The sequence below is a fragment of the Styela clava genome, chromosome 2 (assembly GCF_964204865.1).
Source record: "Styela clava chromosome 2, kaStyClav1.hap1.2, whole genome shotgun sequence".
Classification (NCBI taxonomy): domain Eukaryota; kingdom Metazoa; phylum Chordata; class Ascidiacea; order Stolidobranchia; family Styelidae; genus Styela; species Styela clava.
In genome coordinates this window covers 22,778,961-22,804,986 of record NC_135251.1, presented here as the reverse complement: position 1 = coordinate 22,804,986, position 26,026 = coordinate 22,778,961, and the positions used below count along the sequence as shown (strand labels likewise).

General features: G+C 35.2%; 2 protein-coding genes and 1 long non-coding RNA gene across 3 annotated transcripts; 2 read left to right on the top strand and 1 right to left on the bottom strand.

The window, feature by feature from the left end:
- The first annotated feature begins 118 nt into the window (after positions 1–118).
- On the top strand, positions 119–2,685 carry LOC144419885 (protein rolling stone-like). The gene is made up of 3 exons (XM_078110051.1): positions 119–333; positions 540–798; positions 1,108–2,685. The coding sequence occupies exons 1-3, from the start codon at positions 250–252 to the stop codon at positions 1,617–1,619; spliced, it is 855 nt and encodes a 284-aa protein (XP_077966177.1). The 5' UTR covers positions 119–249; the 3' UTR covers positions 1,620–2,685.
- A 356-nt stretch (positions 2,686–3,041) lies between these two features.
- Positions 3,042–8,365, bottom strand: LOC144419827 (alpha-(1,6)-fucosyltransferase-like). The gene is made up of 8 exons (XM_078109905.1): positions 7,913–8,365; positions 7,657–7,784; positions 7,248–7,356; positions 5,565–5,781; positions 5,025–5,250; positions 4,121–4,285; positions 3,822–3,954; positions 3,042–3,569 (listed from the first exon to the last, which is right to left on the bottom strand). The coding sequence occupies exons 2-8, from the start codon at positions 7,683–7,685 to the stop codon at positions 3,252–3,254; spliced, it is 1,197 nt and encodes a 398-aa protein (XP_077966031.1). The 5' UTR covers positions 7,686–7,784; positions 7,913–8,365; the 3' UTR covers positions 3,042–3,251.
- A 15,806-nt stretch (positions 8,366–24,171) lies between these two features.
- Positions 24,172–25,729, top strand: LOC144420008 (uncharacterized). Its single transcript, XR_013474428.1, has 3 exons — positions 24,172–24,381; positions 24,852–24,920; positions 25,009–25,729. It is a non-coding gene; the product is annotated as an uncharacterized LOC144420008 (long non-coding RNA).
- The last annotated feature ends 297 nt before the right edge of the window (positions 25,730–26,026 follow it).

Sequence of the window (26,026 nt, the reverse complement as noted above, 5' to 3'; positions counted from 1 at the left end):
GCAATATGGCATAAACAAACATGGTTGATCACAATAATAGAATGTATGTCAATTTTACAGTGTTAGGTTAGAAAATGAAAACCAAACGCTTGAAATAAGCAAGCTTATGGATCTGCCTTGCGCTAAAGAATATGCTACAGAGTTTCTAGTAGGGCAGTGCGATATTAAAACCTTATAAAACTAGAAATTTTATATTTAGAACAAATAAAATAAATATAATCAGGAATTTGCATTTTTCTACATTTTAAAATGGCTACAAGCTGTGGATACGAGTTTCAATCAAAGCATCTGCGATTCGTAAGCGCGAACGAAAACAATTTTTACGAATTTCAAGTAAGTTATTTCAAGTATATACATATATTGTTGCTATGGCCTATGCCTCTGGGCTGAACTTATACTACTGACCATGGCATAATTTATTGCTAATGACGTTTGGTATCAAAGACAGTACTTTTTGTTATTTAAGAATTACATTTATAAGTTTTTAAAGTAAATTTATGCATGGATATTTTGAACATGAATTATTTTCGTCCTTTAAGTGGTCAAAGAAGAAATTATATTTTGTTTTGTATCGTGCTTTCACCCTGCTCTATCACTGGGGCTGGTTAATAGCAAGCTGGGTGTTTGCAAAAGAAGACATTGCTTACACTGCAAGTAATTGGAGTTTTTTCTTTACCGGCATTTATTACTTATGCGCGTTTATCACTGCATTATATGGACTAATTGCGCGAAACGACCATGAAGTCGAAAATCAAGAAGCACCAAATACCGGCAGGTCACATAAAACAGAAAATCCAGGTACTGATACAAAATGTTTGTAGTATAGCTGACTTAGTAATATATCACTATTCAATCTTAAATGAATTTATTCTGTAGTATATGCGTGTTCCATCAGAAAGTACTATTTTTTAAAACAGTACTAATTTGAAGTAAATTTAAAGTCTGATTGTTTTATAATTAGTCAGGCGATGGCACGTCCTAAAGTTCTCTCTTTATCTCTATCTTTCGTTATTGAAAAGTCCCGTGAATTAAAGTATTTAGTCAATCACAGCTTGCAACGTTGTATATCGAGCCTTAGTATGATCGTCTTTTGGTTTTTTTTTTCAGGTGGACTGAGATTCTTCCACAAAGTTACTTGGTTCTTTCAGGTACAAGCAATTGATTTTGTTATTTTCGTCACAGTTCTGTACTGGGCACTTCTAGCACCGGATGTCCCAGCAGAAACACTGAGAATGCCTATCGGCCAACATAAACATAGTGTGCAAGGGATAATGCTTCTGATAGATATTTTTGTAGTCTCTATTCCCACACGTTGGATACAGTTTGTTTACAGTACCTTGTTCGCATTGTTCTACGCAATCAACACAGTTATCGTACACTTTGCCGGAATAAACTCCCAAATATACGGATTTCTCGATTTTGTCAACTCCCCCGGTATAGTGGCAGGAGTTCTTCTTATGAATGTATTTGTGGTGCCTATCATATTGCACACAATCACATTTGCATTTTATCATCTGAAAATGTTGATTTATCGCTGCACACTTGGAAAGAAGCAGAGAATGTCCGATCAACCAGCTACATTCAATACGGGGCATGACAATGTTGCCTTTTCATCGTGATGCGTTCCCATATTCATGATGAATATTGCAACATTTTTCAAGGGGCCAATTTTCGATTCATCGTTCGATTAGGAACAACATCCGGATATCATGTTCGAAATCTATACAAGAATGGCGGCCACCCGGTACTTGAAAAAATTTCACAAACAAAAACATATGTCTGAAGTAAATAAAACTTAATATCAATTAAATTAAATCATGTTCTGATTCCAGGACGATAAACTACGCAGATCACATTCAACTATTACCATATTTGTCAGACATGAATTACGTGACAATAAAGTCAAGCGTTTTACGTTCGTCAAAACGACGAATAAAGTAAATATTTATGTTAAAACTTTTGCGGTTCGCGTCTCTCATCATTAGTAAAGATTATTTCATTTCTGAGTTGTACGCATTACCATACCTTTTCCGTCAGTAACGTAATCTGCGACATCATAAGTTTTTATTTAAGATAAATTTATTTCGAATTTCAAAGCCGTACAAGTTAGTGAATTTTGTTTGATGATGCTAATAGTGATAATGATGATTTTATCATATTGAAACTACCTCATATTTGTACGCACTGCATTTTAGGATTTATTTAACTACCAATAATTTTTTGTTGAATTTGAAGATGGCTTTGCAAAGTAATTATGCTTTGGCGTTGTAAAGTTATGCTCATAGTATGTCATTCCACATACGTATTGATTACAGATTGATGCCTAATTCCATATGTCATGAATCTTTACTTAATACATTATTATACGTTCTGAGTGCATGTTTGGCAAATTTACTTAATGAGGAACTATATTGTCACTTCGCGGTCAGTCGAGTTAGATTAGCAGGAAACTACCGATTTCAGGATATCGTCGGCAGAAATCTTAATACCTCATGAATTTTTAAATATTTGAAGTCTTTTTAAAGTTGTTTTATTGGAGAATTATGGTCTATTGCAGTTAGCAATTGCTCATTTTTTGGCGCAATCACTGCTTGGATTACTAAATTACAACAAGTATTTGACGTGAAAAGTTTCTCCAAAATATTCATTTTCTGAAAAAAGCAATTATTACGAGGAGAATGCTTAGTGAAGTAGAGGGATACACATCAAAGAAGGTTTTTAGTGTTTCGTAACCAATGAAAAATATTCATTTTCAAGTGTTTTCGAGTCTGCAGTTAGCTTTCGTAAATGCATAAATTGAATTACTGTTTTGAAGTGAAATGCACAATACTGGTAGATCTATATTGTCTAATCTCTCTCACCCATAGAATCAGCGAAGCCAGCGCTTGACAAATTGCGCACTTGCTCCATTATGATTCACGCCGACACGAAAAATCAGGAGAGTCAGTAATGGGTCGTTACATCCTATTGTAGAAAACATTACCTTTTGAGGAAAGTTACTATACAGACGTTTATATGTATAACAGTATTTTTATGGTCAATATCAAATTAGTATTTTATTTCTGAAATTTAAAACAGAAAGATATTTGATTCAAGTTCAAAATATAAAAAGCATAGATATTTTGTTGGATACGTAATAATTTAATAATCAAGACAAAGAATAGTCGTCTTCCCACTGCAAAACACATTTTCCAATATTGTGAATTTTTGTTTCTTCAACTGGACTAACTTTGCGTTATTTCGACGGGGTACTATGAAGGTCTATGGAGAATCGGAAAACTATCAATCGATGGCTTCGATCTTAGTTTATACAATGGAACTCTTCCTTTTTCGCGACTGTTGGTATTCTCGCTATTTATGAACCCATCTGTGGGACAACCATGAGTCACTTTAATAATATCACCCTTTCTAAAATTTATCTCACTTCTATCTTTCCTCGCCGAATGTTCAGATATTGCAACGTATGGAAATATTGCATCATTCAAATAATACATATGGTCTATTGATTGCCACCTGGTAGATGCGTCGTGATGATGAAAGCTGAATAATTCGTAAACGAGGTGGCATATCTAAATAATGAACAGAAGTAAGATTTATTTCATTGCTATTTTCATGATGTTATATATAGGAAAAGACAACATGTTTTTATGATCAAATTAGCAAATAGTTCATGCATGGCAATTTGAATTTGAATGCAAATTCATTATTTCCATGATTGAATTTATTTTATGAAAACGTTACAATTATAATGAAACTGTATATTTTTATTCTTGTGAAAAAAAATAGGAAAAAATTAGTTGATTATCATTCCAGTTACTTACATTGGAAGAACCGGTGCATGCCACAAAATCGCATTGTGAAAGTAGATATATGTCCTTGACTATTCCCTGAAGAGCACTAAGTCCTTTTTGCATAGTGTCAGTTGGGGTTGTGATGAATTTGTATGAAGGATATCTTATTAATATAGACGAGAAATTTCATTATATATGTATATCATAACTTAGTTATACGGGACAAACTATTGAGACATCTAGAGCTAAAAATCCATATCGTCTTTTATTCTTTGCAGCCTCAATCAGAGCTGTGGTCGAGAAAGTGTTCATATCATGAAATTTCTTACTTCGTTTTCAATTCCTGATGAACTCCATCGTCATCAGTTGCTACATATACAGTTCTTTGTTCTATATTTTGTTCGTCGAACCAATTTTTTATAAAAAACATATATTCTTCTACTTCGTGTTTCTTTGCCTCCCATTTTATTTTGTCTCCACGACGAATATGAACTCTGAAAAAAATGGATTGAAATGAGAAATTAACATGTTAGTAGTTTAACTTTTATGATCAATATCTGTGAAAGTTATTCTAATTAGGAAATTTAATATTGTATACTACATTTCAGTGTTAGAGGATGGGAAATTAGGGTTATTCATGCTGTTAGTTGACTTTACTCGAAATTGAGGCCACAACAAAATAAGGTAATGCTCAAATAAATGGACACGGAGGTCAAATGACTATCTCAACTTTAGTAAACTTCCAACCAAGTGTTCAAGAAATGGTATCAGGAGGTCATATGTTTCAGGTGGAGCAAATTGAGAAATGTCTCCCACTTCTGTAATCTACCATAGATACCATGATCTCTTAAATCAGCAGAAATGCATGTTGGTGAAAATTTCTCTTTCGTGGAGGCCACGAATCCTAAATCTTCATCCGCTCCTTTCAATGTAACTAAAATACTAGTCTATGCTGGAGAATGTTAAGTTCTGTATTCTGTGTGTTGTGAAAATCTACGAATAAAATGAAATTGAGATTTTCTAAAGTATCTTCATTCTCGTGGGCGTTGACGCTGAATGGTGAACGGGTGACTTGCAAGACAGAGACGGTCTACGAATTAGATATACGGTGACATCCCATTTATTTACCATCTATCTCTAAGTACTGGCAATTTTGGTATATTAGGTTTTAAAGAAAAAAATTTTACAACAACAAAAACAACAATAATTTAGCATAGTTTATCATTCACTTACCCGGCTATGGGTTTAGTAAAGTTTATTTTCTGAGCGGTGATGTTAAGTTGATTCACAAAGTCAGGCCTTATTCTCATCGCATATCCAATGAATTGCGCGATCCACCAGGCAAATGGATCAGCATGATTTCGAATAATAAATTGAGATATTTCTTCTGGAATTGATATAAAGTCGTATCCAGTTGGATAAACGGCATTGCCATTCACAATTTGTGAGTTACTCAGACCTGAAAACGAATGGAAATTTGAAAATAATTTCAAGGTATAGTGTTCACAAAAAGATATATTCTGTATAGAAAAATTCAACCTAATTCTATGCTGATACAAATCATTCAAGTGTATTGTTGCACACTAGCAATGACATATATCATATTGTCAGACTTGTTTAGACATAGCTAATTTAACTGTAACACGAATAAAGAGAGACCCGGTGATTTCTCAAACTGCATTTTTCGAAAAAATGTCAAATTAATTTTAAAAATTAAGATGTATTATCATAAAACTTGATTTAACGTGGTAGTATTCACAATAGTTGTAATACTTGTATATTGTGTTTCGTCACAATCACTGAGTGGGGCAAAGAGATTCTTCAATCCTTCGGGATCATATTTCCATCCTTTAATATAATAAATCAATGTTCTTTGTTGTTTAAACGCCGGTAGAAAACATTTGAGTATGCTGTGCAACTCGCTGCCAAATCCAGCTCCATTTACCATATTACATACATAAACTGATGTACCGTTGCAATTGTTTGGATTCTAAACAGAGAAAACATACACACATATGCGGTGTTAATCGAAACAACCTTAAGTAGTAAACAAATATTGGACGTATAGGCTTTTGTCAGCCATAATAGACTGCGGATAATTATGGATGAATTTTGATCCTTATGGGAGAGAATCCTGCGAATTGGTACAATACTGGAGCGCGTAACGTGATGGTTGACACACGAGCGTAAAAACTTGGAGCCGTAACAATCTTGAGATAAATATCAACAACGTAATCGAACTAGCCATTGTTGTGTAACTGCCGTGTAAGTCACCTCTGATGTTCAGCAAGATTTAGTCCAACTCTGAAATCTGAACAGTTGAATAAGAGTCATAGCTGTCTTCACATCTAAGTGTATGTTACAACTGACAGCAGTTGACAAACAATATGTTGGGTTTTACTTGTCTGTGACTATTCAGTATAATAAAAATACCTAAAGCGGTTAAATATTTTAGAGCTGAAAATAATCAATCATTTTGACCAGATAAAGATACGAGGCGTTAAAGAGATCCTAATGACAGGAAAACTTCTGCTATCATGCCTGTTTGCCATTACCATTGACCGCCAGTTTCTCTTACAACAGACTCCGATCGGCGGTTACCAGTCACCACAATGGATACAAGCACATTGTCCTGCAACCCGGTTAGTTGTTCTTCAGAATAGCAAAGATTTAATACTTGCAATAAATTTTCAGATATAATTACTACAAAACAACCGATTCAGACCCAACCCAATGGTGGAAAACATTCACCAATAGGACTATTTTTTACCCCTAACAAAAATACTGAAACACATTTACGTCTTAATGATTACTCCCAGTCTGTATGAGTAAGCTACATAAACATTTAGCCCATATTTGTAGCACTCAAGCATTCAGTTTCGCTGTCTTGTGAGAGAGGAAGGAATGTTTGACGCTGTCACGCTGTTGTTTATCAAAAAACTAATTGGAGTCCTGTTTGTTCTCAATGTTAGTGCTTCGCATTGATCGTTATTTAACCTCTGATAGATAAGATCTTGCCAGAATAAGATCTTGCCTCAGAGATATTAAGCTGTGAGAAGCAGACAACGGTGAAGCAACATACGATTTTTGAACACGGACTGAAAATATGGGTCGTTTTGTTGAATTCCTGTTTCCAAAGATTGTTTTTCCAAATATATCTTCAATATGGAGACTATTGGGTTAATTTGTACCCAAAGTTAATGAACTAACAATCGACATAGACAGCGATGCGGTGCTCATATATATGGATACGAAAAACAATCTGTCACAGTAGTCTACCTGTACCATAGTTATTCAAAGGGTTCACGACTTCGCCTGGCCACCAGATCGCGAACGCGCACCTTCTAGCGAAAAATATAATCTTTAACCACTGGAAATTTCAAAGAAATTGGTCCAGTTATTAACAAAAACCCAATTATTAGGTAAATGATTTATTATTATTAGTTATTCAATTACCTGCAGCTCGTTTATTCTTTTTTGAACGTACATCTGCAAGTCATACATATTTTTACGGGCGATCGTTTCAGATTCTTCAATCAGGTTTTTAAGTTCTTTCTTTGATTTTCTAGATAAAATATTATTTAAAAAGATCTTTTAACTGGCATCAATTTTAATCTACATCAAAATACTCGGAAATATTTTTATTTTATTGACTAGACCAATTCACTGAATGTAATTCCATTTATAACATATACATTCGATATCTGCATACCAAGCAGAAAATTAATACAAATTACTCAATCTAAACCGGGAATAGCGAAAAGGATTTCTTTTTTCTTCATGTTGAATAATAAAATTTTATTCACTTTTTGAATCCCATTCAGGTGGTAAGACCTGTGCAAAGTACAAAATATTGTAAACTCACATGTATCCATTGTTCACAAATTCTTGCATGTCGCTTGAAAGACCTAATCTTTTAATTACCGATGATATATGCAACCAGTAGTATTTCAGATCAGAAAGAAGGTTTGAGATAATGTAGAATTCGGTTAACTGGAAATAAAATAAGGATTTATTGAGTTCAGCGAAACGATGTTCTCCAAGTCACAAGAGGGAAGGCTGGGTACGAGACAGAAAACGACGCTGATTAGGTCATAAACAAATCACAAGAATTGGGTTACTGGACAATCTATTCGTAGACAGAGTCTCCAATTTCGTTTAATTCGGAACCGGATGCGTATTTAAAATCCTGTGTAATTGTGTCTGTTTTGTTCTTTCAGATTCTGAGTCGGTGTCGAATTGTTATTTAACCCAGACTCGGAAGCTGTAGTGCTGCTATTTCCCCCATAGATTATGCCAATGGCAGTCCAATCTCAGGTCGTCCATTTGGAGGTCTGGCTTGTTTATGGCATGAATCACTGCATCCATTCATTTCTGTAATTGATTCTATAAAAGATGATCGACTGATGGGAATTTCTTTTCAAAATAAGGAAATCTCTATTTTATTTCTAAATGTTTATATGCCATGTTGCAGCAGTGAAAACGAAGACTTGTTTGTCTCCTTACTTTGTAAAATGCAATCTATCATTGAAAACTCTTCTATATCTAATATTGTTATCATTGGTGATTTTAATGCCAGCGACTCAAATACTTTTGGTCGTTTGATAATACAATTGCGACTGCGATCTTTTGGTACCACAATACACGTTGAGACTCAAAGCATGTAGGCCGCGAGCAGAGGCCCTGAAAAACGCCTTGAAAGTGAGTTTCGTAGCGCACATCAGGTAACTACCTGAAAATGATTTTAAAATGTTCCTCAAAAATTTAGTAACAAATATTGCCTTGTTCCCACTTCCAAAAGTTGCACGTTTCACGGAAAAGACGCTTTTACTACAAGAAATATGCGCTACGATCTGTCCTATATTCTGCACATTTTCGGCAATGAACAATGACTTCTGCATGACGTAACAATTGAATCGAATCAGCTGTTAGCGTGCGGATGAATATTAGTTATTACTGCTCGACCTTGCGTTGAGTTGGGCAGCCTTTTCATAGCCCTGTTTAGTTATTATTATTAAGTTATGCTAAGACGTTGTTGAAAAATGTATAAGTAAGTTATTAAACACTTGTAGATCCTTACCACGGATATGGGCCGTGAGACGAAGCCTTGAAAACGCCCAGAAAATGAGTTTCGTAGCGCACATCTGTAACTAAATAAATTTTTCAGTTTTGTGTGAAAATGAACAGCTTGTTATTACATACTGAACGCATTACAGCTTGTTCCACAATCCTCATGCGAAATTGAATATAAGAGGTTCCCGGAAATTCAATAACCATAAGTTTACAACACATACATAAGAACTATGCAATTCGAGAGCCCTACAGCACACTAACGCAAATGTATTCCTGTAATGTTTTGCCTGACCAAATCGGACTTCCTCAGTCAATCATAATTTATTAGGTAGATTACGAAAAATGTGGCATACATGTAACCAACAACAAAAAATACTTTAATTGTGTGACAGGAATCGCGAGTGACCTCGAAAGCAGCGACACCAACAACGCTGATTCACATTAGCGAATAAATTTTATGTGATAACCACAAGCAGTTTACGACAAGAACAGCATAAAAAGCTACATCCATTTTGTAGAAGCTATCAAACGTATTTATTTTTAAGCAATGAAGTCACAAATTAACATCGTGAACAAATTAACAACACAAATAAATCAGTTATTTCTCACTTAGAAATTTACCGGAAAAGAAAAAAGAAAATTAAATGAATGTACAATATGTACATAACATAGTGAACAGAAATATTACAATTAGTCTTTTTTTAGTTTATGTGGTTATGTATTTGAACAAAGGCAATATTATTCCTAGAAACAGGACTACGACACTAACAAATGTCCGAAAAAAAATGATACTTTTTAAATGAACTGCAATATCTAATTCACTTTCTTCTGAATTGTTTTCGAAATCCACTATCTCGAAAATCGACTTTTCCTCTATAAGTGTACTGTGATTTTTGCAGTCAATACAAAAACAAAAATCTGTGCAATTCAAGTTGATTTTGGCACACTTGCATAAATTATTTTGACTATTTTTCTTACACTTGCAGTTTGCCAACTCAAGAACTGATTTGAGGGCCACATGCTTCTTCATTGAATCATTGTTGGGTGAAAGAGTATAATCCTTATATTTGCCAGTGTTAAATAGACGTGCCCTGGTATCATTTACGTTCTTCATATCCTCTTCATATAGTGAACAAACAAATTCCTCAGCTTTATTTATTAATGCCTCGTTAACCTCAAAAGATCTTCATAGTTGAGAAAAAAATGAATTGAAAACCTCAACATTGCCGGATTCTTTTGTAGTGCAGTATCTAAAATGAGGAAGAAAATCATATTTGGAACAGCATGAGTGTAAAAATACCACCAAATACTAACTAATACTTTGAATACATAATGCATTTTATCTGATGTACTCAATGTGCGTATATATGCTCATTGCATGTATTACAGTCCAGCAGTGTTTGCATACCATTACTAGACTATATCTGCACTAAGTTTTGATATATCACAGTCTGAAATGCCCTATGACAGTATGAGTATGAACTATAGACTATATTTTAAAACATCAACTGTCTGTCTACAACTTGATTTCTCACCTCTCAATCGTTTCCAATGCTACCTTTCTTTCCACTCCGGCATAACTTATCATTGCTTCCCAGGTTCTTGTCGACTATATGAATTTAGATTTAGACAAACCGACATTAGTAAAATTGATTATTTTCTTCTCTTTCACACAATCGTGCATTACAGAAACAGCCATTAATTTATATTTCCAAATATGCTGTGGCCTATATAGTAGTATAAGTCTGCTGAATAGTCAAGAAGAGTCATTAAATTAATCATAAACATTTCATGCAACCCAGAAAATATCGTTGTTTGTAACATATTATTCTAGGTCTAGCCTTCCTTGGAGTTACCGTACCGTACCGGTACCTATTTAACAACGTCTTATGAGTTAGTGCTCAACTAATATTGCTCTTTATGGTAAGGATATACAAGTGTTTAATATCTTACTTATACTTTTCAACACCTCCTTAGAATAACTGAACTAATAATAACTAAAAAAAAAACTTTGGAAAGGCTACTCAACGCAAAAGCGAGCAGTAGCCAGTAGCAGTACATCTGATATTCATCCGACCACTGGGGATCCACCTACAGCTGACTATTTTGATTGTTACGTCATGCAGAAGTCTGCGCTCATTGGCCCATCATACCGGAAAAGCAGAGAAAATAGGACAGATGGTAACACATATTTATTGTGGTAAAAGCGTCTTTTCTGTAAAACGTGCAACTTTTGGAAGTGGGAACAAGGCAATATTTGTTACTAAATTTCTAAGGAACATTTTAAAATCATTTTCAGGTAGTTACCTTATGTGCGCTACGAAATTGAAAGATAAATGGCCTCGGCTCGCGGCCTAATGTATCACCAACTCACAGGATCAGTAAAACTAGGACAGTCCGGGTATTGGTAACCTGATCCTGTAAGCTACCGTACACGTTCCACATTTCTAGCTATGTTCAGGATATAATATTTGGGATAATTTTGGTTAAAAAAAATTTTTTTGCATTTCATGTCCATATATTTGAGCGTTGCTCTCTCGATCAATCAATAGCCCATTTAGAATTTCTCTAAGAGAAATAGCACTACCCCATTTCGTCATCGAGATTTGCTTGACCATACAAAATTGATATGGCTAAGCTTTATAAACGAGAATATCGGTCAGAGACCGAAGACTTATCGATCGAAAGTTAGGGGATCCCCCATAACAGAAACTGCGGTTTCGATTCGAAAAATTCTGCAAACCCGAACTGGATTGTTTTGATTAGTTTTCAGCCAATATCAGAAATGTAGGAAACAATAGCCAACTCCCCATGTCGTCGAAATACTACTCGAGGAAATACTTTTATGAAGAATCCTGCAAATCCGAACTGGATTGTTTCGATTAGTTTCCAGCCAATAGCCTATTTCTGTATTTACCAATCCTATAGTTTGTGTTAAATACAACGGCGCTAACCCAGGTTGCGACGGCTATTCAAACACAGCCTAGCGATATTTTGGTGAGGAATTCTGCAACCCCGAACCTGATTTAGGGATATGGACATTGCTTATACTTTAAGGAGTAATTATAAGTAACGAGATACGATCTCGCGGCGTGTATCCTTCGCTCTGACTCAATAGTGTGGAAAATTTCTCGAAGGAAACTTGCGCATCGCGACGACGTCAAAGTTACAAGAGAGATATGGACAAGGCTCAAAGATTAATCACGAGATACGATCTAGCGGTGTGTATCCTTCGCTCTGACTCACTAGCGTGAAAACTTGCGCATCTGATACGCACACACACATTCAGCGCGTCTCGAAAATCTCTCGATTTGTGAAAATCCAGATCTCTTCATCACTAATTAATTAATAACTCGCTAATTATACGACATAATTCATCCAAAATCAATAGGATTCTGGTCCGAGATATGATGAATGCACATGCAAAATTTGGAGCAGATTCAACCACGCCTTCGTGAGATATCGCGTGCATCTAACAGACAGACATACACACATACAGACAAATACCTATCAATATACTTACCGATCTTAAGATCGATAAGTAATAAATTAAACAAAATGTAACGTGGGTAATGATGGTCTGCCCTGAACTTTAAGTGGCATTATGACTCAATAAATTGCGACGTCCTCTGTGTATTCAAATTCAATCGCTGGGAACGAATGATTCTGTATGTATCTTCATGCACACAACATGTAGACTCAACCGTATTGCACAGCTCTACATAGAGTATATATATATTTAAAACCGATTGACTGTATGTGTGGCATCACTTAAAATGGCTTTATGCGTATATGACATTAACTTTATATATGAGAGTGGCTTTGAATGTATATTCTGGCCGCGTATTTATGTCGCGTTGCTAATCCTATCGTATTTAGCTGCGTAGCAACGCATTATCAGTAAAAAATAAACAATGACGTACAATTGAAATTCAAGCCGTTCAGACACCTTTTCACTTAGACAGATTTTCAAGCATGAAGAAGAATGAGTTGGACTCGTTTTCGTTGTTTTAAGCACTTTCTGTTAAACCGAACCCCTATGGTTCTATTACTGAAATTGTATTGTTTCACTGGTGAGTTAAGACTTTGTGCTACAAGCGAACAGACTGAAAAGGTTTGGAATATAACATTATAAGACATCATAGAATGTATTACTCAATTTTAATGTTTGTTATAGCAGTGGTGCACAACTCAAATGAGGATATGTGCCAAATTTTTAAAAATAATCTTGTCGCGTGCCACGCACAATTTTTGTTATTGTAAACAAACTCCCGTATAACATATATCAAACAAACTTCAATAATAATACATAATAACGAATATCTATTTATTGAAATGATTTGATCCCGTGAAAAACCGCTGATTTGAAAACGTTTTTGTTGGACCAAATTTGAAATGTTGAGCTTCAAGGGGGAAATAGCGATTCGCATCACTGAATCTATATGCTCATCTAGTAAACGGGTCCGTAGCTGGAATTTGTTTATTTTCATGATTGAGAATGCCTGTTAACAACTGTACGTGCTTGCAAATTAACAAATCCAGACTTTTGAATTTCTCAACAAAACTGGATAATTCTCTTCTTCGAGGCGAGAGTAGAACTCAAGTATTGAATTTTGTTGAAAAACATCCTGCAAAACTTGGTTTGACCTCAAAACCAGAAGTTCCAGTTGAGCGTCAGCGTCTTCAATATATTCAACATCTACAGTCAATGGTCTTTGAAATAAATTCATTTGCCCCTTCCGGTCATTATAATCTTGAAAGCGTTTTGAAAAGATTTGACGAAGGTCACTGCACATTATAGCATACTTCTCAAAGTCAGGAACCAAGCTTTTTTCCAGTAAAAATATTTCAATTTCTTCAAAAAGGCCAAGAAAGTGCTGCAAAAGTTTCCATCGACTTAACCAGCAAACTTGAGAGTGATGCACTAAGTCCTTGTATTGTGTATTCATCTCCAACATGAATGCTCGAAATTGGCGGTGCTTCAATCTATTCGACAGAATTTCAGTCACACATTAACGTCCATAACATGAGTCATCTTTATACATTGAGCACAAAGGGACTCTTGATGAATGAAGCAGTGAAAAGTGTTAATGTCCTGAGTAAAATCAGATTCTTGCAAGTACTTTTTCAATAGCGTCACCGCACCGTTTTCTTTACCAGTCATAGAAGCTGCCCCGTCGTCAATCCAACTAATTTTATAGTGAAGCGCATTTAACACAGCTTCTTTTATATCTACCCCACGTGTTGTGTCATAAAGTCCAACAAGATCTTCGTAAGCAGATAGGTCTTTTGCTAGGTCTTTTGCTTTGCGGACTGATAATTGCTCAGTATCACCCATATCACAGCTTTTATCAAAAGTCAGTGAAAAATATTCGAAGGTCTACTTTCGATTGCAGTTGCTCATCAGATTGTCGTATCAGGTATTTTATGTATTTATTGTATATTTGCTTATGTTTATTTGTTTGTGTTATTTTTATATGGACCGAAGCAGTCTGGAGTAATAAACGAATTGAACTGAATTAAGATTTTCGCCAATTTCTTCAATTCTTCTAGGAATGGTAGTCTACGAAAGACTGATTCTCGAGCAAACTCGCCATCTGTGAATGGTCTGGAAGAGTTTTTTCTGTTGGAATGGCCTGTAACTTTTTCTGGTAAAAAATAAGATGCAGCGATGGCGTTCCCATTTTCCCCGATGGGCTTTTTAAATACGTCCTGCTGCACTCCCACAGAATTTTTTAGTTTCAACATCAAACTTTTTCTCGGCTTTCCGACAGTTTTATCATATTTGTGTTGATGTAGCGCGGTATGGTGTCTCTTCACATTGAAGGCTTCTAAAATAGAAAGAGTTGTGCCACAAACAAGAATAAGGGCTTCTTTTTATATATATTCGATAAAGAGATATTCGCTTGTCCACGAGTCTTAAAATCCACGAGTCTCTTTTTCTTTTCTTTTGCAGCGAATGATTTTACCCATTGCTGCAATCAGTGCGAATTCAGGTGTTACTTATTTTCAGCAACTACCTTCTTAAACAGGCCACGAGCTAGCAATGTGTGGATAAATATGATCATTGAAGTTTCTTTCGATATAATGGTGATATTTTGATGTTTATCATAAATAAACTAAAATTTTTACAAAACCGTTCGCGTGCCACGTTTGAGCGCGCATGGCGTGCCAAATTTGGCACGCGTGCCACGTGTTGTGCACCCCTGTGTTATAGCATTACTAAGGTAGTGGCGAAATAAACTGTAAGTAACGTTGAATGGAAGCTATTTTTCGATTTGGGTTTATACAGGCGCGAAAATAGAGCGCTGGGTTTGCGATGTGTTTTTATTCCTTCTACTCCAAATTATGCAGTTCCTCCTCATCAGTTTTTTAGTCGCCATATTTTGAAACAGACTGTTTTTAAATTTGAGGACACACTTATCTGGACACACCTACATGAGGTTAACATATATGATGCCAAATAGCATTTTATTTCATTGGTCTAATGAAGCTAAAAATATGCCTAAGGGTCAAAAGCAGTATCTTGTAAAACATTTGGATGAAAGGATTCTTGGAAGAATCTGCGGCTTACTTCAAGGCAATCTGGGTTTATTAGACACTGATACTCGATACACGACTTTGGCAATAATATAGGGCTGTGGTTATTCAATATTGTCATAGAGATGGGTGGAGATAATCACGCATCTTTAAAACTCGATATATTTTGACAAACTGCTTTACATAACGCGCCCTAATATCGCTATGCGTAGCAAATATGAAAAGAGACAATTGCTGCGAAGTTCGAGTTAAAAAATATATATTTTAATTCAAGCATAAGAAGGAAAATGTAGCAAGGAAATAACTAATTCCGAACTTTAATTCAATTCGAGTTGGTTAGAAACATCAATCATTATTCTAGTATTATTTAATTTTTTGCTAATATATATATATATATAATATATATATACCACAAATATATAATATATGCCAACTGGTATGCTTAGGTGTGAAAACTCAAAAATTCGAATTACGTCAAGTACATTTCTCAAATCCATCGTGGAAGGAATAAAACAGACCAAAAGCGCGGTTTGTGAAATTCTTGTGGGTTTGCTATTACCTGATTATCGAAAAATTAGTTCTAAAATGTGTTTTGGTGTTTTAAGCCATGAAATGAAAACAAAACATCTTCTTATTCTAGTCTTTAAACTTATTCAGCAAACAGCATATGAAATTTATTCAGTAAGTAGGCCTAAGTAAAAACTTTTTACGTTTTGAAATGGCAACAAGCTGTGGATACGAATTTCAACTAAAGCATCTACGACTCGAAAGCGCGAACGAAAACAATTTTTATGAATTCCAAGTAAGTCAGTATGCTTTTAAATTTATCCCAGTGGTCATGACATTCATTGCTCCATTGCTTATTTTCAATATTACAACTTCAAAATGGTGACATTCACATAATTCTCATTCTTGAAGTGAAGTTTTAAAATAAAATATAATGCATGTGATGATTAGCATTGATATATATACTACACTTTTAATATATAGGCCTATGTGAAAATAGCATTTCACAATCTCAGATAAAAAGCTTGCGTACATCAAGAATCTATTATTTTGTATTTTAAAGTGGTCGAAGAAGAAATTATACTTTGTTTTATATCGTGCTTTCACCATGTTTTATCACTGGGGCTGGCTAATAGCAAGCTGGGCGTTTGCGAAAGAAGATGCTGCTTACACTGCAAGTAATTGGAGTTTTTTCTTTACCGGAATTTATTATCTTTGCGCGTTTATCACTGCATTGTATGAAAATTGTATTGTAATTTAATATTCAAGCTTGAAGAAATGAACTTTGCAATCCCCACTTAATTATTTATAGCACCCATTGAATACGCGGAAGAAAAAACTCATTCTGGGTTTATTCAAAATAAAACTGAAGGCGAATCGTTCCAAAATTAAATGAGGGCACATGTTAATTTCTCTTTTCATTTATGGCCTTTACCCTATAAATTGAAATATCCATTCGTTTCTGCTAGAAACATTATATATATCTATATAATATTGTGCTTTAGTGATAGATAGAAATAAAATTTTGTGATTACTATAGCAATTGTAGTCGTATTTAAAAGTTTATTTTCTTAATTCCCAGGTGGATTGCAGTTTTTTCATAAACTCACTTGGTTCTTTCATGTACAAGCAATGAATTTTGTGCTTTTCGTTACTGTTTTATACTGGGGACTTACGGCACCCTGGCTTTCTGCGGAAACACTGGAACAACCTCTCGGCCAACATAAGCATAGCGTGCAAGGAATAATGCTTCTAATAGATATTTTTGTAGTCTCTATTCAGACACGCTGGATACAGTTTGTTCACACTAGCGTGTTCGCCTTGTTCTATGCATTCACCGCAGTTATCGTACACTTCGCTGGAATAAACTCCCAAATATACGAATTTCTCGATTTTGTCAACTCCCCCGGATTTGTAGCAGGAGTTCTTCTTGCGAATGTATTTGTGGCACCAATCATACTGCACTCAGTCATATTTGCATTTTACCATATGAGGATGATGATTCATCGCTGCACACTTGGAAAGAAGAAGAGAAGGCCCAGTCAATTTGCTTTATTAAAGGCATGATAAAATTGTCTTTAGATCGTGATAAGTTCTCATATTTAGCATGAATCGTTCTAAGAATGAATTCTCGAATCACTTAAATTTGTAGCTTATATTTTTACGATTTAGATTTTCACAACTCTTTCAGCAGTGACGTAATCAATGATATTTTATTTGCTTCATTGGCCAACTTTAATATTCAATTCAATCGCCGTACACATTTATAAACTTTATTCAGATGGTGATTTGAAGAGCATGGTCTCATATTTGTACGTACAAATGCTATATGCATACAGTATTTCGTCTCGAAGTTGATCTAGGGCACCTTTTGATAAATTATTGTTCTTGTTGAGGTGATTGTCGTTGTAAAAATCGCTTTTTTCTGCAAACAATTGTATTCTAAATTTCGGTAGATAAATATGGAAGAAGGTCGAATCTGCTATGAATCCCACGGGACCCCATATTTCGCCAAAAAATTGGCTGTGTTATTTTAAGAGAGAACATTTTTATTCCGTATCGCCCGACCCTCTCCGATCTTTTGGTAAACTTATACAGTATTAATATTCTTGTTAATGTAGGGGGGCTTTTCTACGTTTTCATTATTTAGTTTTCTCACAAGTTATGTTCATATATATGTCATCCCACTTATGCTATATAAATCATTACATAATTAATCAGGTACCATCAGTTTAATTTTTTGGAAATGATGACTTGATAGTACTCAATGCAGCTAGATGAATATGCCAAAATATATATTTTGTCATACTTTTTCTTAGCTTACTAATGAATAATAACTACAAAACATTGTATTCGGAGTGTCTAGTAGAGTAGACTCTATGTCCAACATTTCTGCAATCAATAGTGTGGAAATTTCGGGGAAGAGTTTAGCAATACTGTCGATATAAACTATAAATATATATATAAAAGAAACTGAGACCGTACATTTTAACCCATGGGTTATAGGGTTAGTATGGGTTCAAATATCCGCAAAACAAACAAAATTTCCATAGGTGCAATAGTATGTAGGTGTAATTGTCGTGGGTTCCAATGTACGGGAACCAAAAGAAACCACATTACTGGTAAAACAAAATGATCTTAAAACTTGCGGAACCCTTGGATTGCACTGGCGGAACCCTGGTTGAAAATCTCTGCAATGGACTGCTGAAGCCCCGATTTTCTGAAGCCAAGCTATCATTTCATCTAAATTTTAGGACTTTGTCTTTTTACCCTTTCGGTAAATACAGACTATAGAAACTGCTTGGCAATTTGAGCCATTGGTTCAAAAACTAATATTTTCCTAAATCGACTTCTTGATTTAGATTGTAAAGTTAAATATATTAAAAAGTACCAAACTAGAGTTACAACAATTATTTCAGTGTTATACGAATACCAGAAATATTCGAAATTGTGATTTGTTTTCACGAGAATTCCGCTTTTTTTGCAAACCAAGTATTTTCAACAGTTTGTATATATGGTACAAATAAAATATTAGGTGCAAGATTTACTGCACAGAACTGCAGAACGTTGCAGCGCGATAACCGGGCATGAAATCTGTATATTGTCGATTTACAATACAATTTCACAATATCGAGTATGTAAGTTTGCACAATCTAATTTAATAGAAAAATTTAAATGGATGTTTCCCCGACCTTTGAAATATAGCATTGCAAAGTTTCTGATGCTTATTTTCAGAATGTTTTTCGCGAGTTGGCGCTTACAACCTACTTCTCATGTTACAAAACATCATTTTGATTCAAAATATTCAAACACCCGCCCTTCTGAGGTAGGCTACTTAACGATAGATAATTTTATTCTAGTCTATCACAGCTCTGAGACTAATTTTTGATTACAACAAAGCTGCAAATAATATAAAACTTTCCTGAAAACAAAATGGGCTTTGAGTTATTCAACTTCCATCTAAATTTTGGAAATAAAGGTAAAAACTGACAAATATCTAGTAAAACCACGAATACGAGCTAACGATCATCACCATACCTGTATATCCGTCTAAGTCAGGGGTGCACAACCTTTTTGCTATGGACCTTTCCCCGACCTCCAACCCCCAGAAAATTCTTCCTATACTTTACCATTACAAAATTTTCGGGGCTATTTTAAGAGTGCTTTTGCAAGTTGGCGTCTGTAAAATGGGGTATATGTTTCAAACCATCATTGTGATTTATTGCATACTACAATCTGTTTTTTAAAGGTGAAAAAAGTGTCTGAGCGGATGCGAAAAGGGAGCATTGTTACGTCACTTTTTGCATTTTGCTGATTGGCCAATGTCACGAAGTAAACAAGGAAGTCGATGCTTGGGGAAAGGTCCATTTGCGGCCACATTGCATTTATTTGTATTTAATACGGACGTAAGGGGGTTGATGAGCGCGGCGAAGGCGCGCGAATTTTTTTGCTTCTATGACGTCATAACCGCGTATTTGACGCATGCGAGGTGCAGTCTGCCCAATTATAAAGTATGTAAGTCTACTTGGAAGAATAATGTTCGCATTTTAGACGGATTTTTCTTTTCGGTGGACCTATTCTTGAGCAGATATATTGCAGTAAGTGCATAATGGTTGCACATTTTTGAAAAAAATCGAAAGTCGGGGAGGGGGAGAGGGGCGTTCATAAAATTGGACGGGCGGTTGCTCCCATTTTCTTGTCCCCGAAAGTCTAATAAAATGTCAAATATTTTATTGAATTTATTCTATAAAAGTTTGCAAAGCATTGCAGCAATTTAATGACTCCCTTGGTCGTGCATGTAGGCAGATAAACTTGCAAAGTCGGGTAACTGGCTGGATACCATCAGCCTTAGTTCAGACTGCAGGTTGACGTCTAACAATCTGGTTTGGTACTCATTCTTCAGGTACGTCATTCTTCCCAACGTGTAAGTGCTTCCAAAATGAACGAGACTTTTTCTTGCCAATTCTTGTAACACTGGATATTCAACTGCGCCTTTCCATGTGTCCAGCAGATTTTCCTCGTCTTTAAACTTCTGCACAAGCTGTTCATCATTCTTTTTGCACCAGCATATCCGCCAAATCCTATATTTTGAATTTTTTTTGTTCATAGGATTTTGTATGTGGACGGCCGCATTATTTTGTCGCGACGGCCGCAGGTTGTGTGCACCGTTGGTCTTCTATACTCCCCATTAGTTCGTTTTGCAGACACTTCGCTTGAGTCAGAAATCATTGAATAATACAACGACAGGTAAAATAGTTAATCTCGGAGCCACTGATGTTCTTCGATTTGATAAGGTGAGTAAATGTCAAACGCTCATATAAAATATCTGATTTTTTCGAATACATAAATATTTCAAGCTTGTGACCCAATGAAAATTTTTCTTCTCGTTTTTCAGCACGTCAATGACGTTCAATAGAAATAAAAAATAAAATAAATAAATGAACGTATGAAATGAGCCTTGTAACAGAGATGGCCAGTCAAGTTTCGGCCAACTGGGACCTTAAAAAAGCCAGTAAACGCAGCAAAATGGACTCCAATTCCGATTTCAAGATTTGGATTCGGAAAACTGGCTAACTTTAAAACTGTATTTTCCAACTCCATATTGGCAGTTGTTTTGCAAAAAAAAACACTTGGGTATAATTGTTATACAATCAAAATGGACGTTCATCTAAAAATGACACATATATATCAATTCATGGATAGCATTTATTTTGCTAGTTGTGAAAAGGGTTTTGTACATATTACATGTGTATGCTTATTTATTTAGCTCCCTATGTCTCTGCATTATCTCTGGGTCGCACCGCTGCAATGTTTAATTGTTGGAATTATACTCTGGCAAGAAATTGGAATTGTTGCTTTATCTGGAATGGGAGTCTTGATTATAATAATGTTTATGCAAACATTCTCCGGACGGGCATTCGGCAAACTCAGGTAACCATCTATCACCCAAAACATTTGAACACGTACCTCATTGAATATAATAGATTTTTTATCCTACTGCTTTTTCATTCACTTGTATTGGCGTGGCAGTTAACTCATGTTTGCGGTGTTTATTTTATACTAACTTCATACCCTGCGTTCAATCTTCGTGTTGTTTTCAGATAAATGTCCCACTTCGCCCATACAATTTTCTAGTTGTACGTTGTCCTTGTATTCTAATTCTTCAACATTAACACTATTTTGTGAAATACAGAAGTATGACAGCGGTTATTACAGATGAACGCATACGTCTAATGAACGAACTAATAACTGGAATGAGAATTATAAAAATGTATGCTTGGGAAAAACCATTTGCAAAACTTGTTTCGAACACTAGGAGGTAATTTCATTTATATTGGTTCAATAAGACTATATAATTTAATATGCAATATAACGGAGATAGTTTCTGTGTAGCAAACGATGTAGGGAACAAATACAATGAGATCCAAAATTTCTTAACCGGGTGTCTCGAATTCTGCCTTATGTGCATCGCATGTTCCTCGTATCGTATGTCCATCGTATGTGCATAAGTAACGTGTGTACCATTTGTGCAGCAAATATCGAACGTTATGTGTATGATAATATCTTCTTAATTACTTGCACCATTTACATCTCAACTTAGTGTGGGTGCATGCGGTACAACTATTGCATGTTGTTTTAAGTTTTGTAAGTGGCAAAAAGGGTACACAACTCATTCTATATGGCGGTTGCTATGTTACGTAAGTTAATTTTTGTTGTAGGAACTGTGCTACAGTTTTAATGGATATTATCCCATATGTGTACCAATTTTGTTTTTCTTCTCTCGATCCAAAGTTCAAACATAATATTCATGATGCAATTGTTCTGTAGGAAGGAATTTCAAAAAATTCTTCTATCATCTTCATTGAAAGCTTTTAATTTCTGCTTCTAGGTATGCCAAGATAAAATATTGACTTTTGTTACGTCATTGACATATGTTGCCTTGGGAGGTACAATAACAGCGTCGAAGGTATGTTATAGGAACAAAAATTTCATAACCTGTACTAATATAAATCAAATTTTTATTCAACATAAAATATTGCCTAATTATACTAATAACTTAATAGGTTCAAAATCGGTATCAATTACAGTATAGTGTTTTATTACATTCTCTACTTTTCGAAGCTTTTGTGCAGTAATAATTAGGGCATGACGTCATAAAATCGAGTGAAGTGTTGAGTTTGCAAATCCGTAAATACAATTGTGAAATTCTCGGTAACTCGGTTACTCTCATCATACAACTCATTACTCGGCTCGGTACGATAATGGTTGTGGTATTGTTTTGCACAAGAAAACGATCAAATTAAAGGTGAAATATTTATAATTAATGCTTAACTCTCTATCAGGCGCAATAACATTCAAGTTCAAAGTTGTGTTGTACAAATTTTTTGGTACTCCTGAAGTATGCGTACCAAAATGGCGGACAACGGAACGTAGTATGTGTACCAGGTTATGGTTAGGCCATAATTTTAGTTCGGGGACTAGCCACGTGACTCCCGTAGTATTTGTACCTAAAATTATGTCCTAATCTGGTACAGTCCGCCATCTTGGTGCGCATACTTCAGCAGTAGCAATTTTTTGACATAAGGTCGCATATTTATAGCAATATTATATGCGCGTCCTTTCGCAGAAGAGAACTCATTGGTTCCCAAACTGTGGGTCGCGTGAAGATTTTCAAGGGTTGCATGCGCACACAAGTGAGTATGTACACTTTAGGTTTTGATCAGTTGCGAAAGCGCTTTGTTAATTTGCGCACGTGTCCAAAATCTACGAGTCGGTCGCGTGTTTTGTCCAAACGCCTCATATTGCGTATTTAGTTTTTTCATACATACTTTCGAAGCTATCGTGTAGTCAAACAAACAACGACAACAAGTTCTAGCATAATAAAGGCACCTGAAAGATGTGATTCCGTACACGTTATTCCTTTTATGCCATGTTACTACTTTTATGCCCTGTTTTACGTTAGAATTAATAATGGGGCAATCTGTAATATGGTAAACTTTTACTAAAAATAATAAAGACACTGTTGGAATGTAGTGAATAAGATTTAAAGTATATGTATATTTAGAAGCATCTTACTATTTCCGAATTACTGGTGTATACAAATATCACACAGGTCACTTATGGTATGATGGTTCCTGAGTAGGTCATGCAATGTTGAATGGAGTTAAAAAGAAGACTGTTGTGAACGGCACTGCCGATGAAAGCACATTGGTCAGAATGGTGGGGGTTCAAAACACTGTCATTTAAAGATGTTAAACATGGAGGTATTATGTGGTAATTAAAAATGTCACGTATGTTATCGCAGTGACATGATTAATAAATAATGTCACATAAAAGGCCAATAAAAACTTTTTTTTACTTTTTACAAAAAGCAATAGAAACTTTGAAGCCGTTTTTTGATGCCATTCAATATAGGTCAAATATCTAAAGGTCAAAAATTTCGTCTCTTATTTTAGTTCTAAGTCATATTCTCTAGGTCAGCATTTCCTAAACTCTGTTACGCGGAACACTAGTGTTCCCTGAGCGTTTTCGAAGTGTTCCATGGAAAGGGAATCAAAAATACGTCTAAAATGGTCGCCATGGCGATCTATGGAACGTGAGATAGTTGCCCAACTGACCGTCCGATATCGCGTCACCGTCGGCCTATAGCGGGCTAACTAGGGTGGGGTAGTGGCATTTTCGTTAACCGTCGGTCTAGCTTTTTGACTGTCTATGTTCATTATCAAGTTTACAGCAATCTTTTGGTTATGTCATAGCAATGACATTAAACAACATGATGCGCAACTACGGCATTTTTGGCCGAAGATCGTATCCGATAGCACGCTCCAATGCACATACTTGACGAGACGAAAACGAGCGGATGTGTGCTGCTTTCAAGGCATAGCACGAATGGTGTTCGTGCCGGCTATGACAGTTGTTGTCGATTTTATTGATATTTTGGAAAGTTGAGATAAAAAGAAATCGGAAAAAGGTAAGGTAAATACTATTGTTGTATATCACACCCGGGCATCGCACTGTTAAGTACTTGTGGGAAAGCCAGCTTTTGTCAAATACTACGAAGTTATTAATTCAGTACGGTACGTAGTTGCTCATTTGCCAAAATTGCATATTTACTTACCCCTTATGGTTTCAAAAAGTTCATGCACCTCCATTTAGATTTTTTTTAATCAGTGAGGATTGAATCAAAGGGTTAACAAGTTCACCTAACATTCACTCATACCGGTCTATATTGTATAGTCTGATCTCTCAAGTATATGGAGCCACGAATGCTTGTAATTTTCTGACTAAATTCCTTTATTAGTTGGTTTATATACTAAATTCAGTATAACATTTTTTACATTAAACATGAGATATTGGATTTATTAGCTTTTCCATTCTAAATCATATAGACTGCTTCATTTATTCTTGACGAAAATTAATAAATCTCCTCTCTTTCTTCAGATGTGAATGTGGACAAACCTGTTTAAGCATTGTGAGACTCCTGCAGCACAAGAGGCAATAGCAAAAATAGTAAGTATATCAATCAAGAAATTAAGCCGACATAAAGCAAAAGTTTCAACTAATCGTCTGATCTCAATTTCCTATTATTTATTCACAGGACAACTATAGCAGAAGGGGAGATATCAGAAGTCTGGCGACATATCAGTGACCGTGTGATTCCAAGAAATATAATTAGAGTACTCCATAAATTTTTGCAATAGAAGAACAACCTATGGAGGCATGCAAAGACATTTGACCCTCCTGTAGAGTTGTGTAAGACCCCCACACCCTGCAGGGCTAGATAATAACAAAAAATTCAAAAGCGTGAGCTTGCATAAGCGGTCCTATTTGTAAAAAGGCACAAAACACGCCATACATACTTAAAACAGCTTTGGAAAATGAGGATTACGGCCTGTGTTATACATCTACACCTGTGTTATATTTGGTTCATCAACTTTTGGTAGTACTATAGAAGAAATTCAGGAAAGGGTATATTCATGATAAAATACTGTTATATATATTTTGGACAACTTCAATCTAGACCAGGGATGTCAAACTCGCGGCCCCAGAGAACTTCCTAATTGTATTTTGAAAGTTTTTTTCTATCTAAATGTAATAGATTTTTCAAACCTTTTAAAGTGAAATTGATTATTCACACAGAAAACAATTTACTGAAAGTAGTTTTGGAAAATTAATTTTTTTTTTGTTCACATTTTGACCCAATTAAGAATACACATCAAGCTAGCAAAAGAATACTTGAATAAAACACTTGAGTGATTAAATTAAACGCAAAGTACATGAAGAAGGTGGCATTTTCAAAGAAAATGAGAGTTGCAATATTTCTGCATTTCACAAAATTCTGAAAAGAACAGAAAATTTTCATGTGTTTGTATATTAATATAATTATACAACGACTTAGTTACTAAAAATCAATATCAATAATAATTCAAGCAATCCTATGCCACGCAATGTGGTGCGAAATGTCTTGTCAAAAAAAATGAGTCATGTGTTTTTTTACTGATCTATACATGAAATTATAAAAAAAACTTTTTTGCATTACTGGAATTAATTTTCGCAAAGATCCAGATTATCTCATGATCATGTGACCTCGTTAGTTAGAGTTGGTACTATAAAAT

Excerpts from the sequence above, each read along its gene's own strand:
- LOC144419885 (XM_078110051.1), top strand. The coding sequence starts at position 250 with ATGGCTACAAGCTGTGGATACGAGTTTCAATCAAAGCATCTGCGATTC. Across the intron at positions 334-539 it reads ACAATTTTTACGAATTTCAA|TGGTCAAAGAAGAAATTATA; the intron begins GTAAGTTATTTC and ends TCGTCCTTTAAG. Across the intron at positions 799-1,107 it reads ACATAAAACAGAAAATCCAG|GTGGACTGAGATTCTTCCAC; the intron begins GTACTGATACAA and ends TTTTTTTTTCAG.
- LOC144419827 (XM_078109905.1), bottom strand. The coding sequence starts at position 7,685 with ATGCAAGAATTTGTGAACAATGGATACAT. Across the intron at positions 7,357-7,656 it reads TTTGTGAACAATGGATACAT|AAAATCAAAGAAAGAACTTA; the intron begins GTGAGTTTACAA and ends TATTTTATCTAG. Across the intron at positions 3,955-4,120 it reads CATCAGGAATTGAAAACGAA|ATATCCTTCATACAAATTCA; the intron begins GTAAGAAATTTC and ends TATATTAATAAG.